This window comes from Phasianus colchicus, chromosome 1 (assembly GCF_987193195.1).
Source record: "Phasianus colchicus chromosome 1, bPhaCol1.hap1.1, whole genome shotgun sequence".
Lineage (NCBI taxonomy): Eukaryota > Metazoa > Chordata > Aves > Galliformes > Phasianidae > Phasianus > Phasianus colchicus.
The window spans coordinates 127,822,392-127,839,177 of NC_143436.1; the positions used below are offsets into that span (position 1 = coordinate 127,822,392).

The following is a 16,786-nucleotide window of genomic DNA, read 5'->3' on the forward strand; positions in this document are numbered from 1 at the left end:
TGCTTCTGAGTAGTTTCTTAATAGAATGAACTCGGGGTGGGGAGAGGAGGTGGGTAGAAGGCGGAAAGAATTGTAAGCTGTGTGACTTTCTTAAGCAGTATATTTAATATTACTCTTGTATCCCTGGCACACATCCTTTAAATAAAATGAAGTGTAATTCATTGTTTCTACTGAGAATTCCCACTGTTTTCCAGAAACAGATGAAGTCCAAAGATTATGAAACATTAATCAAATTGTTTCTTTTTATTGTTGCTTCTGTTATTAAGTGTTCTGAGTTAACAAAGTCACAGACCAAAATTGCATATACTGTTGCTGCTTAAAATGCATTTATTCAGTATTATTTAAGTAAGTCTGCTGGTAAATGAGTTACAGAGAAATACATTTTTCCCTTGTTTCTAGCTACTCTTTGTATGTCAAAGAGTAAGAAAAAAGGAATCACAAATTACCTAAGTAACAGCCTACTGCTGTGACACCATAGTGAAGTTGTCAGTGTTTCCTCTCGGTTTGTTTGTTTTTTTGTTGTTTTTTTTTGTTTTTTTTTATATAAGAGATGTAGATGAGTTGACATTGTATTCCAAATTATATTATAGTTCTTGAAAATTCCTAGATCACTCGCATTAGTAGCATTTGGTCAGGAGTGGTGGAACTGTTTTGAAAATCTGAAAAATAAAAAAATAGCAAAGTAAAAGTTGTTGAACAAAACAAAAAACCAGTTACAATAGTATTATCTTTCAGACTAAGAATTTGTTAGATGCTATTTAGATTTTAATATAACCACAGGGTATTAACTAGGTTTGTTTATTTGTTTTTTGATAGTTTTTGTTTTATTCTTATTATTAAAGAAGTAAAAATACTTTTGAAATTAGGAGGACAAATTATCAGTAGAAACGAAAGGCCTGACCACCCTTAGTTTGCAATGATTAACAACTTCTGAAAGTAGTGTGTGCTAATTATACTTGGTCAGTTTCATTTGGAGGCCTGTTTTGGAGATTATTTTATACCCTCTGAGGTCAATAGAGCATTTGTTTTTAAAACAGTATGATAGAGTTTTAATTAGGCTTTAAATGTTTATGGAAGACTACATTGTGTGTATGTACATAAATTAATGTTTCCAGATTTCCCAGGTTTTCCAAATTTTAAAAATAGCTTATTATGCTTTTGTCCTATTGATTTGATCATGAAGGAGAAAAATCAGTGATGATAAGCAGTGAATTTATGGAAGTGCCATATATAACCCAAGCTTCAAACATAATGCATTCTGATAAAAATGTTTCTGGTCATTTGGAGACAGGATATAAAATAATCTTCTACTATTCCTTCTCACTAAGCACAGAAAGAGACGAATCTTGTTCAGAAGCTGAAGAATGAACATTGGGATAACCTCTCAAAGGTCTTACTAGCCCTTTTTAAATCTATCTAATCCCTCAAACTCTACTGTTTTCCCTTTTTGTTTTGATTTAGCAGGAAGGGTGCATAAAATAGAGTATTGGTCTTTAATTTTAAAAACTTTCATACACTGAATGTGTTTTTATTTTTAGTCAGAGTACAGTTTTTCCTCTAACATGATTTCTTTTTTCTTTTCCTTACATGGTTGTAGAGTCATTCCATCTGTAGTTCCTTAGAAGGCAAGGTTATGTTAATTTTGTTCTAAAACTCAGTAGGACGGAAGGGTTTTTAAGTATATTTTACCTAGTGAAAAACTTAACCACAGAACAAAAAGCAATGTAAGTGTAATAGTGCTAATAGATAAAATGAAATCTGAAGTCTAATGTTTTATTATTAATTCCATAGTAGCTGTTTTCTGTGTTGCATATGAGAAAAACAATGTAATAATAATAAAAGAAAATGTTTAGGGAAGAAAAGGGAGAAATTAGCGCACCGTTCCTATTCTTCTAATTCTTTCGTGAAAAGAAATGCAGTATTTGTAATTCATACCTGTACAACCTGTACAACCTTGACTCAAAGACAAAGAACTAAAATATATCTAAGTCCTAGTGTCAGCAAACGTTTTCAGTGAGTTGAAAGTCTCAAATCAGACCAGAACCAGCAAAAAGAATATTCTTCTAACAGAATATGAAGAATATGCTCTATTTACCAATTTTTAAGAAGTTGACTTTTTTTTTTTTTTTTTTTTTTTTTTTTGTAAAACAGTAAATGGTAGTGTTTATTTTGCAAACAAATTGCCTTCCATCTCTGGAGGCATTCAAGGCCGGGCTGGATGTAGCTCTGGGCAGCCTGGCCTGGTGGTTGGCAACCCTGCACATAGCAGGGGGGGTTGAGACTAGGTGATGATTGTGGTCCTTTTCAACCCAGGCCACTCTATGATTCTGTGATTCTATGTACACAGGTTATGCCATTTTTAGTCTCAATTGTTGTTCTGTTATAGAGTTGTTAAAATAATGTCCTATGTGATCAAAGTTGTGTGTTCAATAAGTACTTCCTGTGCATATCATACACACAGGCTTTTAAAATAATTTATTTAAAAACTGATATTAATCTCCTGTCCTTCAAAACTTTTTGGTTATCCCTTTTTGGTATTAACACATACAGCTATCTCTGTAATTTATGTAATTGTTCCATCCAGACATTTATGGTATATAGGGTAGAGAGGATCTGCTGTAGATACCATAGGTCTAACTAGCAGCTTGTTCCTTCTGTTCTGAAATTTCATGTAGGAAGATGAGGTAATGATGTGTTGTGGTGATATTATTTCTTTCTTTGGTAAAGTGATTATTTTTTCTTTTATGCTAGATCCACAGAGTGAAATATAAATTAATGTGCTGTACTACTTTACTTTTTAAGCATCTAGTTCATTCCAAAGTTAAAATTATCCTACGTTAGTGTGATCTTTTGAGAGATCTTATAGCAGTAGCATTTATCAATGACACAAGTTACAGAAATAATGCAGAAAAGGAGCCAGAATCTCAGCTGAAGTCTGTATAAATCTCATCTGTCTCTCTTGGTTGGAGTGATGCTGATGTTGCAATATTTAGGCAAAACAGGGAAGAACTTGGCTGCTTTCATATCTCTAAATTTAGTATGTGGGTGGGCCAGGACAGTGAGCAGTTTATAACATCTCTGTGCAGCAAACTTAATAAATCCATTTTGTATGTGACCTCTGTAAACCTTTCATCATATATTAAAAATGTTGCTGTGCTGTTGACAATGAGTGTCAGTAGGAAGAAAGAATGGAGGAAGACCTTGTACACTTATTTTGTTTCCTGAAATGTTAAAAGCACTATAATTATGGGTCATTTGCATGATTTCTTTGGTAATTAAGAGTTTTAATTGCATTTAGTTCTAGGGAATTAGTTAAGCTGTTCATTATGCATATTTCCTTCCATAAGCATCATCTCTTCTCATACACTAAGTTTAGTTACATCATGGAAGTAAATTAAGTCTTTTAAGACAGTAGTGAAGTACATTTCTTTGTATGAGCTGGATTAGAAAAAGTCTTTGAAAAGCTTTGATAATGCTGTTTTGTGCAACATTTAAGTTTTGTCTTCAAAAGTGAAAGCCTGTCAGGGCTTCATTTACTGTTTTCAAGTTGCATAGAGTTCTTAGGGTAACAAACTAATCTATTCTTAGGAAAACCTATAGGCAGAAGTATGCTTCAGTTCTAATTGCAGCTGTTTCAGATTTGCATATTTATAGTAAAAATACTGATCAACAGTTGAAATATCATATTGTTCAAACTGGAATAAGAAAAGAAGGCATTTAGAGACTGTATAAATGAAATCAGCACAGGAGAGATTGGTTTAGTTTTGTTGGCTCACCGAAAGTTACTAACGTTTGCTTTATGAAATGCAAGGTAGAAAACACATTTTGCTTTTCCTTGGCTGACCCCAAATTCTTGAAGATGCATTCATGCTTTTCAGCTTTTGCTGAAAGAAAACCATTATTTTCAGTGTTACTGGTTACTTTTTTTTTTTTTTTTTTTTAAATAGGGTTCGCTCTGCTATTATTACACACTCTGAAATATGCAAACATATTTCAATTCAATTAGTACTCTTCAATACAGTACTCTTCGGTACTGTATTTCATGTCTAGAAAATACTTCTGTTTTGCTAAAATGTACCCTACCCATATAATATGGAAAAATGAAAAGTTCTATGAAATGGTGCACTGGCCAATTGCAATAACTCCAGTGTTATTCAGATACGTGCATAAAAACTGAGAGGACAAACTTTTCAGCACTTTAGTTATTCCTATATCTTAACATCTTTGAGATCAATAAAAATATTGCAGTGGTGGGAAGTATGAAGAAGTATTATCTATCAATATTATCTAATTTTATATCAGATGCTGAAGTAGCTTTCTAAATTTTACTTAGGCAAACCAAACATTACTGAAGGTGAGATTGTACTTTTGGTAATCATATTTATTTTTAATGAATATTAATTACTATGTAGTTGACTGAGCTCATGATTGTTACTTTAAAACACACATGATTTTTATTTTTTTTTTCCAATAATATGTGTAATTTGAACACCTTTGGTTGTTTTCTTCCAAGTTTTTCCAGACTTTGTATGTTTGTTATATATGTATATGGATAATGCATGCTATATAAAGAGGTTGGATGTTTCATCTCTCTTATTTTGGTTAGTTTAATTTACAACATCTAAATTTAACAATTGCTAAAGTAATTAAACCGAATAGTGTGAAGTACCTTTATGTTAGGACTTAAAAAGTACTCGATACTAATTGCTTGCTTTTTTCAGAAAAGTCAATTTCTAATCCAGTAATCAAAAACTACCATACGTTATCCAGATTAGTTTAAATGCCAAAACAGAGAAAATGAATGCATTTATTTTTTTTTAAGTATAGCTATTCAATTTGAAAACTACTGTATTTCTTATTCAGTATTGTACTGTTAAACTCAAATTTCACACAAATAATAATTATTTTTTACAACCTTGATTTCATGTTGTCAGTAATTTCACTACTCAGTGATTTTGACTGTTTTAAGATATGTAACTTTAACCTGACTAAACTGTATTCTATGAAAGTAGCAGTCCAATATAATTGCTGATTTTCTTGTCACCATTGTTTTGAAAGATATAAAACATGAGGCCATTAATTAGCAGTACTCTTCTGACAAATAATTTCTACCTAACTCTCCACTCACTTAGAGTCCTAATATTGACCTAAGTACTTTAGTCTTTTCACCTTTCATATACAGTAAGAAATGCATCATCTGTACGTGAAAGTTGTAAAGTTGGTCTTAGTTAAATTGCCTGCTTGTAAAGCTATGTAAGCACATGCTTAACTTTACATTAAGCCTCTGCTTAAATCTATTTCTAAAAGAAATTTCTTAAGAATATTTGGGATTTGAATATGTGTGTTGATGCTTTTTGAATTAATTAATTAATTTAAGGTTAGTTACCTTACAGATGTTCAAATTTGGAGGTTTAGCCACGTTCTAATTAGGGATTGCTAAATCTGTTTTATTCAGTATCATTCTTTCTTTATAAATAGAGTATTAAAAGTTTGTAATAACATTATTCTTTCGCTTCTTTTTCCTTACTTCCTTGTTTCTCAGTGTCTCGTGTTTGAAGATTCACCACTTGGAGTCAAAGGAGCACTGGCAGCAGGAATGCAAGTGGTTATGATTCCAGATGAAAATTTAAGTCCTGATCTTAAAAAGGAGGCAACTCTGCTGCTGAACTCCATGGAGGACTTTAAACCAGAGCTTTTTGGTTTACCAGCATATGATTAATACCTAATGTCTATGTTCATAAGCTTGACTGGAGTTCAGGAAACTGAAATGAAATCTTGTTAAGATTTTATAATTGCTTTGCTTTGTCTCTCTTTCTTAAATCAAGAGCACAGAAATCCTGTTAACACTGCGTCTTCCACAGTGGTCTAGCCTTTGAAAATTGACTGAAATATTACATATTTGCTCTCATGATATATTTGAAGTTAAAACAGTGTTTCATCTTCTGAAGTGATCCAGCTTTGTTCTCTGTACATCATAATGTTTTCTGGGAATATTATGAAACTATTTAGACAACTTATTGTAATTACATTAGAAACTTCTTGTACTGTTTCCATTTGAACGGCTTATTGTTTAGCCTTTAACCAGAAATCTGTTCTGGATTGGCTTTTATCGCATTACATTGTTTTTGATATAGTTATCACTATAAACACATATAGTTTAACATTTCCTCATCCTTTGCTTGCCTGTCTTTTCCTCTTTGTATCCTCATAATTTTTATTTTTATTTTTTTTTTACACTTCCTGTGTGTGGTTTTGTTTTGTTTGTTTGTTTATTTGTTTCCTTTTCTTGGATTTTTTTCTGTTCCTGGGGGGTTTGACTTGCAGAGGTCCCTTACAACCTTCATTCTGTCACTGACCTTTGGGTCATGCCTGCTATAGAGCTATATAAGGTTACATGATCCTTCTATTTACCAAACCACTTTTCATCTTCCTCCTTATATTCTTCCTGTTTTCCATGTTGCCATGTAGCCTTCCCTTCCATTTGTGTGAAAGGAATCCATTCTATCATTGAAATGTTTCAATCTTGTTATTGAAACATTTATTGAAACATCTAATTATGGCTTTATCTCCTACATATACAAGTTGCTTTCTCTAGGCCATCTCAACTTTTTTTTTCTTAATTTATGTTGGGTTTTTTTTTTGCCATGTTTTCTGGAGACATTTTTAATAACTATTTTTAAATTGTAGAAATTGTCATTTTGTTTGATTTAAATATTAAAATTTATTTTTATGGCAAACAATTTCCACAGAATGATCGTTTTGTCATCTATCCTTATTAATTTTTCTGTTTCTGATACCTTGGCAGGACAAGAGTAAAGATCTCATTAGAAAATGCTATACATACAGACAGATTTTAATGGAATCCAAAGTAGGTATATATTGTGGTGGAAGCAATGCATTTTATTTGTCTAAAGATATCTACAGTGGGTGGTTTTGTAACATTTATAAATTTAAACATTTAAAAAGAAAAAATCTAAATGATTTTCCATAATATACTCAAAAATTCTGGTAAAATACTTGTTTCTGTAAAAATAACGAGTGTGATGTGAACTCCTTCGTGATTGGTTTGGTTTTGGTGGTTGGTTGGTTGATGTCATCTGTTTATCTGTTACTCACAATTCTTTTTCCAGATATTTTCTCAATTACTGCTTTAGGTAGAAAGTTTTTTATTGAAAACAAAAATAAAAGAATCAGAGATGCTCCAGTGCTTTACATTCAAATTTAGTTTCCTCATGTTTTTGATTTTTTTTCCACTTCGAGATATATTTAAATTAAAACAATTACTTTTACAACTTCTACATAGACTGATACAGTTTTCTGCTTTTGTATTCTTTTCATGCCTCGAAAAATTAAGAAATTTATATTCCATGTAAATAAGCCCATAAAATATGATCTGAATGGAACCAGAAGATCTTTAGAAGATATAGTGTAATGTTTTGCAGTTTAATGCTTTTAATGGAAGGATCTGGAAGCATTTTTTTTAAGAGAAATACTGTTTTGACGTTGCTATTTTGCCTACTACGTAATTTCTTTAAGACCATTGTTATTTGTATATGTGACAATAAAGCATTCTCTTCAAAATAAATTCAATTTCTGGGCTTCTCAGCCAAGATAATAGAAATATAGCTATATAATTCCTTCGTTATCTTCCGTTGCGCAACACAAAGCGTTAATGTTGTGCAGTAATGCTGAACATTCAAGTGTAAAATAGGTGCCTGTTGGGATCCCCTTTTTTCGTAATTACTGTATTCCAACAGGGAAGTTACTACATAGAACAAGCAATAATAAGCTGCAATTAGCACACTAAGTTTTCATAGTTTGTCATTTGTTTAATTTAACTGGAGAGATTTAGAAAAAAAGAAATCTGAAGTGCACTTCATTTACAGTTTACTCTGAAAGACATTGAGGCCCTGGAGCGGGTTCAAAGAAGGGCAACAAAGCTGGTGAGGGGGCTGGAGCACAAGCCTTATGAGGAGTGGCTGAAGGAGCTGGGATTGTTCAGTCTGGAGAAGAGGAGGCTCAGGGGAGACCTTATTGCTCTCTATAACTACCTGAAGGAAGGTTGTAGTGAGCTAGGGGTCAGACACTTCTCTCATGTTACTGGTGATAGGACTAGAGGGAATGGCTTCAAGCTGTGCCGGGGGAGATTTAGTCTGGACGTTATGGAATAATTCTCTGAAAGAGTGGTCAAGCACTGGAATGGGAGGTGGTGGAGTCACCGACCCTGGAGGTGTTCAAGGAATGTTTGGATTTTGTGTTGAGGGATATGGTTTAGTGAGAACTATTGGTGATAGGTGGATGGTTGGACTGGATGATCTTGTAGGTCTTTTCCAACCTTGGTGTTTTTGTGATTCTGTGATTCTGTGAATGAACTGCCATCAAAATCCTGCATTTCTTTAAAGATGTTAAGATTAATAATTGATATCAGAAAATCAGAATTATTTAATCATGATCACTGTGATATCAACAGACCCTGTAATACTATTCTAATAAGATCATCTTTTACTGAGAATTCAGTGAGAAAACTTTCACTTCTTAACTGCACAGAAAATCCTGTCCTGTGCAATTACTCTGTTGTGCATTTAATATCCCATCTGGCAGTTTTTATTAAGATTATTGCCCCAGACTGAATTCAGTGAACCTGAGCCATGTCTGATAACGCATTCCTTTTAGTAAAATTCTGTTCCATGTACCTTACTGCTTGCTGTTGACCAAGTTCTCACTCCTCTGCTGAATCCATTGACAGTTATTAAAGCATCTGTGTTGTCATTATCTTTTCTCCTGACTCAAAGAAAAATCAAAAATGTACATGAAATTAATTTTTTTCAGGCCTAGGAATAGCAAAACTATTGTCATCTCCATCCCATGATAGGTAGATATTCATGGCAGCCATAGCTGACTGTAGTCTGCCTAATGACCCATATACCAAATATCAGCATATGTTTGTATATATTTCTTTATCCATTTTTGGTTGGATTTGTGGCTTTGTAGCTCAATCATCTCAACAACATCTGTTCAGGAAAAAAAATTTAAAAAAAATTAAAAAAAGATTAAAAAGTTGGATCCTTTCCCTTCCTTCCATCTGCTGTTTTCCAGATGAAGTCCTGTTTTGACTGAGCTAAAAAAATTTGTACCAGATCCTGGCTACAGATCATGAGGACATGTGAGCAATCAGGACATTTGAATGCTCCATCTGTGTTTGTATGAAGAGGACTGTTAAAAACTAATTCCCCTCCCACCCAAAAAAAAACCCTCTAACTCAGCAAGCAGACTTCAGTTCCAACAAATGTTTAAGTACATGCTTATTTCTTTTTCATTAAGCATTTCTTTTTGATTAAACGAATAGGTCCCAGCTTAATTTTAAGGATATATTTATTTCTGTTTCGTTTAATACTGAACATGTGATACAGCCATATCCTGAGAAGTCCACCCTACAAGAAATAAAGGCAAAATTTCATGATCAAGATTTTGCCATTGGATAACTACAGCAAGATGGAACTAAGTTTAACCAAGAATGTAAATATTTCCTTTAAAAAAGAAAAAAAGCAAATGTCCATAATCTATGAAATGTTATACTAGAACTTAAATTCCTTTCTGCATCATAACTGAAGTAAGTTTTGCATGCTACTGGAACTCTGTTGGGATTTATCCTGATAGATTTCTAGACTGCGAAGATATACCTAAATAGGACTTTCATTGAATATATTTAGGTAAAAATTCATTGCATTGGAACAGCAATAATTTCAGAATGCAATCTGACTTCTGCGAAGGTTGGCAATTGTGTTCTGCAAATAAACATTAGAAAAAGCAGAGATGTTCATTCCTCACTTGGATTAGATATCTTTCTAAATAATATTGTAGTTAAAGCACAGCATCAAATTAATGTTGCATATATTCCAAAAAATTGTCTTCAGCAAAAGCCAAACTAGATAAATTAAAAAAAAAAAAAAAAAAAAAAGGGGTGCAAGAAGCATTGTACTAAGAAGGAATGATTTTCCACTGTGTTAAAATGTACCTGTAGCTTTAACAGCATGGAACTTGAGATTCTCTTCAAGTATTGGTTGTTCATATAGAAAAAAAAAAAAATCTGCAATTCTAAGTGACATATGAAAAAAAAAAGTAAAAACCATTTACTTGTTTCTGATTTTCCCGTCTGTAGCTATACTGAACTTCCAGTGTTTTGCATTTGAGAAAATAGAATAGATTTTTGCCTAGTTAGTGGGAAGAAATAGAAAGACTGGAATGGAGGAAAAGTAACTTTCAGTACATTCTTTCCCAAGGGAAACTTCATCGTCAACAATAGATCATGCTAATCATCCCTTTGGCTGATGCTTCACAAATTGTGGGTTTAATCATCTTTAAAGTGAAGAACAGAAGGAGAAAGTGGATTTGAACTGAAGTATATGCCATAACTTCTGAGTACTCAAGACCCTACCTCAGCAGTAGAGCTCACTGATTGTGCTGCAGGCTTTGTCTTCACCAGGTATTGTAATGCCATAAAAAATTGACTTCAGAAAGCAGAGTGTAGCAAAGTATTCTGAGAAAACCTGTTAGTCTCTTCTGTTCTTCAGTCTTTCAAGCCATGGGCTCTAAATCATCATATTAAAATGTTAGCTGTTGTCTCACTCTTGCATGGTTAAAACAAGCCTTAGCAAGAAGAAAGCATTTCAATTCTCACCACTCTCTTTGCAGCCTTTTCCTCAGAGTATCTGCAGTGTGAAACTGGAACATGAAGCAGAATAGTAAGATGATCACTGTGAACATTGCTGAGTCAAAAATAAATAAATAAATAAATAAATAAATAAATAAATAAATAAATGAAAATAGCAGAGGGGCCATTATTTCATGGGGAAAAAAAAAAAAAAAAAGCATTGGAAGAAAGAAACTATAGACAAAAAAGGAAGTCCTTTTGTATACCATCTAGAACTCCAACAAAGAGAAGGAAAAGGAAAGAATTTTCATTAGTCCCTAGCAAAAAATCAAAAGCATTAATTGTGGAGGGAAAATCTAAAAATTAACAGAAGTAAAAACATATCAAAGACTATTAAATGAAGCACTGAGCTTTATAGAGATAAGAGGCAATCTTCTATAGCGTATTTCTTCAAACAAAGAAAGCAGAATAGTTGTAATCCAGAATCAATGGAATCAATGAAGATATATAAATAATCTTTGATGAGCATCAGAGCACAAGTAAATTAAAAAAAAAAAAAAAAAAAAAAAAGTAGCATTAAAGGCCATGCTGACAGAGTGTGAAAAATATGAAAAATAGTTTCAGTTTTGACTTTGAAACTTTGAACTGGTCAAACAACTATGAAATGGAACAGTATTTAATCATGTTTTAAAAGGAGTTTATAAACATGAGGGAAATAAACTTTTTACAAGGGTATATAGTGATAGAACAAGGAGGAATGGTTTTAAACTAAAGGAGGGGAAATTTAGATTGCATGTCAGGGGGAAGTTTTTCACTAAGTGACTGGTGAGGTGCTGGAACAGGCTGCCCAGAGAGGCTGTGAATGCCCCATCCCTGGGGGTGCATAAGTTCAGGTTGGATGTGGCCCTGGACAATCTGATCTAGTACTTGATCTGGCAGTTGACAACCTGTCTGTGGAAGGGTGGCTAGAAATTGGTGATCCCTGGGGTCCTTGCAATCAAAGCCATTTTATGATTCTGTGATACAATGTTTCTATGATTCTATTATTCCATGGTTTTATGATCATCCTGAAGACATCTGAAAGAAACTACTTCATACCATTGTTCTCTGTCACATTTACCTCTAATCTGTTATTGAGGGAATGAAATCATCATTTCTTCAAAGTCAACAACATTCCTATTGTAACTAGAGCAATTTTCTCATAGAAAGGAATGTTGGAAGAGTTTTTAACTGTCATTCTTCTATAATATCATAGTTAATTTTTTAAAAAGTTTTCATTTAATTCTTATTTCACAAATTATTTCATAAAGAACAGAAACACTATACAGCCACCAACTTCTCCTCATTTAGAAAAAGGAAGAAGTTGGAGTACATAGGCCTAATTAAGTACCTATAGATTTGAAAATGTATCTTCTTGATGTCTTGCTAGTAATTTAATTAGTTGCTACCATGTACTTAACTGATGAATGGACAATGTGACTTCAAAATAGATATTCTTCCTACATTCTGTGAAATTCTTTTAGGTAGTGTTTAGTACAAGACCATGTAGATCTATGACTGATAGAAAAATATTCTCAGCTTGTGCTCCTCATACATAGATGCAACTTCTTTTGGGAAGTACGTAAGTATGGTGGTTCCAGAGAAAAGTTCTATTTCTAAATACTTTTACCAAAGGCTCTGTAGAAATGCACACAAGCAAAAGGAAGACTATACACATGGATCAACCATTTTGAGCCTCTTTTGATTCCAGGAGGAAGTGTCTGAGACCACGACAAAAAGGGGAAGAATTCTTCCAGCTGTTAATGAAAGTATGTTTGGTATAGCAAACATCTTTGGTATTTCATATACACAGATTCTATCTTTGTACACATAGAACAAATATATATGCATTGCCTAATGTCTTTAAAGGTAAGCAAAATATATGAAATGCATTTCAGCTTCACTTGCAAAAAAATTATCTTTATACATTGCTGGAAATACAAACAAGCATCTCTGTGACATGTCTGTAGAAAGCTAAATCTTATTCTCAGTGGTTGCTTGCCCACAGCTTTCCATACTTTTTAGTCAGTCAGTTTGAACACTCAACATCTCAAACACTAGACCATGGTAAATACGCTTAAGAAAGAGTGCTACAGTGGGAAAATAAAATAAATAAAAATATTTCATCTTTTCAGAAAATGTTGAAGTGTTGTATCTTGTGAAATGTCTCTCTGCTGTGGTAATTTCAGCAAAATGTGCTTTTATTGCATAGACATATTTTAAACATTTAACTTCCTACAGAGTATTCACAGAGATGGGGATTGCCATACAGAACATTGCCAACACTGCCATAACAGAAAAGGGGGAGGAATTAGATAAACCAGATGAGGGAAACATAATGTTAACCTTTGCTAAAATACTGTCTTGAATTAAAACTGTAATCACTGTGCAAACTGTATTGAAACATTTTATGACTGTGTCTTCATTGCTTGGATGTGATCCAAAAATGTTCTTTTTTTACTTGAAAAATAGGAAAGTTGATTAAATCAAAATGGATTTCCTGGTGGCTTATGACTGCAGTCTTGTAAACTTATTGATTATGGCCCTCAACATTGTTCTTATTGATGGCTGCATCTGAAACATTGTAACATGGTATCCACTTTCATCAGATCAAAAAATTAGGAAAGTGACTGTATTTTTCAGTGCAATATGAGACAGCAAAATTTGGTGGATTTTTTCCCTCTCTCTAAATCAAATCGTACTCTAAGGGAATTTATTAATCATATAATCTCATATTCTATATAATCATGATTTAACTGAATTTTTAGGGCATATATTAACTGAAATTTGTAGTTGGAAGTGAATTTATTTGTCTGGAATCTACTAAAAGCACTGCATGCCTATCTAGTCAAATTATTTTCAATATTTTGTGAGTATGTTTGTGAGTATTTCACAGTGAAACTGTGTATGGGGCATAGATCTTTTCAACTCCGATTTTCTAGTGAAGACTCAACTGCATTAGCAACGGCATGCAAAACTCTTCTATGAAGACCCTTCGTACATCTTCCTGAAAATTGTTGGTGCACAGCTGTCATTTGTGCACTTCTTAAAACCATTTCTGTACCTGATAGAAAATTAATTCTCCTTGCAAACTCAGCAGAGATTGATGTTCATAGCTGTCTGAAATCTTGCTGAAGAAAACTGAACAGCCAAATCTAATAGCTCAAAAAAGACAAACAGTACTTGCTTTCTTCAGTAAAGTCCTTATGGCACAGCAAAGTCCTTGTGTTCCCTCCAGCTTTGATAGGATCCTGTTAATTGAAATCATAAGAAACTGCAGGTTAATATTAATATGCATATTTAGATTAATATGCCAGTCTCGTAAAGCTGTTCATTACTACCTTTGTCTATTATGACACATCTGAAAGAAAGCAATAATCTCTCTGAATAATACATCTGCAGTATCAGTAGAGATACCAGCACTTGTCCTACTTCTTCTAGTAACAGCCTTTATCAGTTGAAAGTCTAAGATAACTGCTTTTCACCAACACAGTTCAAAATGATGGACTTATGCTGAATTCATCCAGAATATTCAATATATTGCTGGAGAGGGAATCTGTTTTTGTGTGAAGTCAAGATGCAAGGAAACTCCTCTTTGGATCACTGCAGCTACATGTTCACAGAATCACAGAATGGCCCCCAGTACAAAAAAGACAGGGAACTGTTGGAGAGGGTCCAGAGGAGGGCCACAAAGATGATTAGGGGACTGGAGCACTTTCCCTATGAGGACAGGCTGAAGGAGCTGGGCTTGTTCAGCCTGGAGAAAAGAAGGCTGCGGGTTGACCTCGTTGCAGCCTTTCAGTACCTAAAGGGAACCTACTAGCAGAAGGGGAATCAACTCTTTGAAAGGGTAGATAACTGCAGGACAAGGGGAAACGGTTTTAAGTTGAGGGAGGGGAGATTTAGGTTGGACGTCAGGGGGAAATTCTTTACAGAGAGAGTTGGTGAGGTGCTGGAACAGGCTGCCCAGAGAGGCTGTGGATGCCCCGTCCTTGGAGGTGTTCAAGGCCAGATTGGATGGGGCCCTAGGCAGCCTGGTCTAGCATTAGGTGGGAAGGTTGGTGGCCCTGCATGTGGCAGGGGGGTTGGAGACTCATGATCCTTGAGGTCCCTTCCAACCCTGGCAATTCTGTGATTCTATGACCTTTGAGTCAGCCATCCACAAAGTAAAGAAGAGCTTCCTGATGTCCAGTCCTTACCTGTTGCTAAATATAACCTTCTGGAGAGTGGTGCAGAACTGTGTCTCATATCCATTAAAGCAAGCTCCTGTGTATACATAGCATATACAAAATATTTTTAAGTACTATGCGACAAAGCCTTTAGCTGATGATACCCTAGTTACCTGAACATTTCAAAGTCTGTGAAGACTGTACTTACTCATGAGGAATGTGGAGGTAAGGGAGGAACTATATCTGCTTATGTCATCAATTAAAAAGCAGTGCCAATACTAATTCTTACAGAAAGAAGTCTTGCAAAATGGAAGGTAAATGATAGTGGTTTTCTAGCCTCACCTGTGAATCCTTGAGATCCTACAGAAAGAAAATACACTGCTTGAGGTTTCATTTAATTTTGTTTTGTATTTATATAGGGACCAAAGATGTAAAGGAAAAAAAAAGAATAAAAAGAAACAGAAAACTCAGATCCGGAGATCAAATAAGAAAGAGGGAGATGTATTTGGTAGTACTTCTTCCAAGCTGAAACTCCCTGGGCTTTGAAAATACAGGATGTTTCTCATGTGACATTTACTTAAATTACCAATCTTCTCCAGGAAATGGAAATAAGACCTTATCACCATAAATTCTGCTATAAACAGAGAGGCTACTTGAAGGACTGAATGTTTAGAATAAGCACCCCACTGAGAGGATGGCATTCCCTTTTCCAGTGGTATAGAGCCAGAGGTAGACTATGGAGTCTGTTTAACAAATAACATGTATCATGGAACAGTTTTATTCTCAGGACAAGATAACTGCATTAATATTTATCTTACTTTTATTAACTTTTACAGCTACCTACTTTGCTATACTTCTATGACAGCATCAGTATACAATCTAGTTATTCCATAGATAATAGGGGGCTAATCTTATCAGCTTTGAATTGCTATCATGACCACACCAAATGCTAAACAGAGTGCATCTGTGAGTGATTTATATTCTGAACATCTGAGATATCCACTCACAAAGGTGATTAGGACCATTCATGTGGGACTATAATTGTTATTTGTTCCAATTTGTCTGTATATTTTTTTTACAACTGCCTGCATTCTTAGTTAAATAAAATGGAAACCTTCCTTTCACTAACCCATCTGCAGTTAATTCCCTAATGTTAGCTTTATTGGTTCTTATTAAGTTGTCTTTTTTATGTGAGTATGAGTGGTTTTTCTTTGTTTGTTTTATTTTTAATGAAAGCTAAGTGGCTGCAGAAAAAAGGAATCACACTATGTTCCACTAAAATATACTGTCTGAGACATGCTGTTTTCAAACCCCAGTAATTGAAAATTTGAGACTTCACAAACCTCTGACTCCAGGAAAGTTGGGTTATATTGGACAACTGACACTGCCAGCAGTGATTTTGTTCTACGGTTAAATGTCCAGTCCACTTTGTGTCATGACGCTACATAAATTTCATCAATACTTAAATAACATACTAAATACTTAAGTAAAGTACTATATAATTATTTGTAAAAGTTTAGACAAAATATAAAAAGAGTACTACAGACTTTAATGGTTTATGACAATTCATGATACCATCTTCCTGCCTGGGTCAGTGGTAGTGATAAGACTAAATGGGTGACATACACATTTGTTGTTTGAGTCTGATGGCTGGAATGAAAGGAAAATATCTCTCATGAGATGTACAGGTAATTGCAGATCATAAAATCCTCTACTAAATGGGCCATATATCAAAAGAGTATATACAGGCAATTTCCTCTTAGCTCATCTTACTCTCTCTCACTGCCCCATTCTTCCCTCCTCTCTGCCGCATACACATATCTTTTTTTAACATGTACTAGATGTTAAATGCAGAAATTACATATATATTTTTCTCAGTTCCTAACACTAGATCAATACTTTTGACTTGATGGAACACTATTGCTCT

General features: G+C 34.0%; 1 protein-coding gene across 1 annotated transcript in view; it reads left to right on the top strand.

Moving 5' to 3' along the window:
• The window catches only part of PUDP (pseudouridine 5'-phosphatase), a 61,137-nt gene extending 51,219 nt beyond the window's left edge, over positions 1-9,918 (top strand). Inside the window, exon 4 of the mRNA XM_031596127.2 lies at positions 5,543-9,918. Within this exon, the coding sequence (XP_031451987.2) occupies positions 5,543-5,719 (177 nt within the window). The 3' untranslated portion in view covers positions 5,720-9,918. The remainder of the gene's footprint in view (positions 1-5,542) is intronic.
• Positions 9,919-16,786: the final 6,868 nt, after the last annotated feature.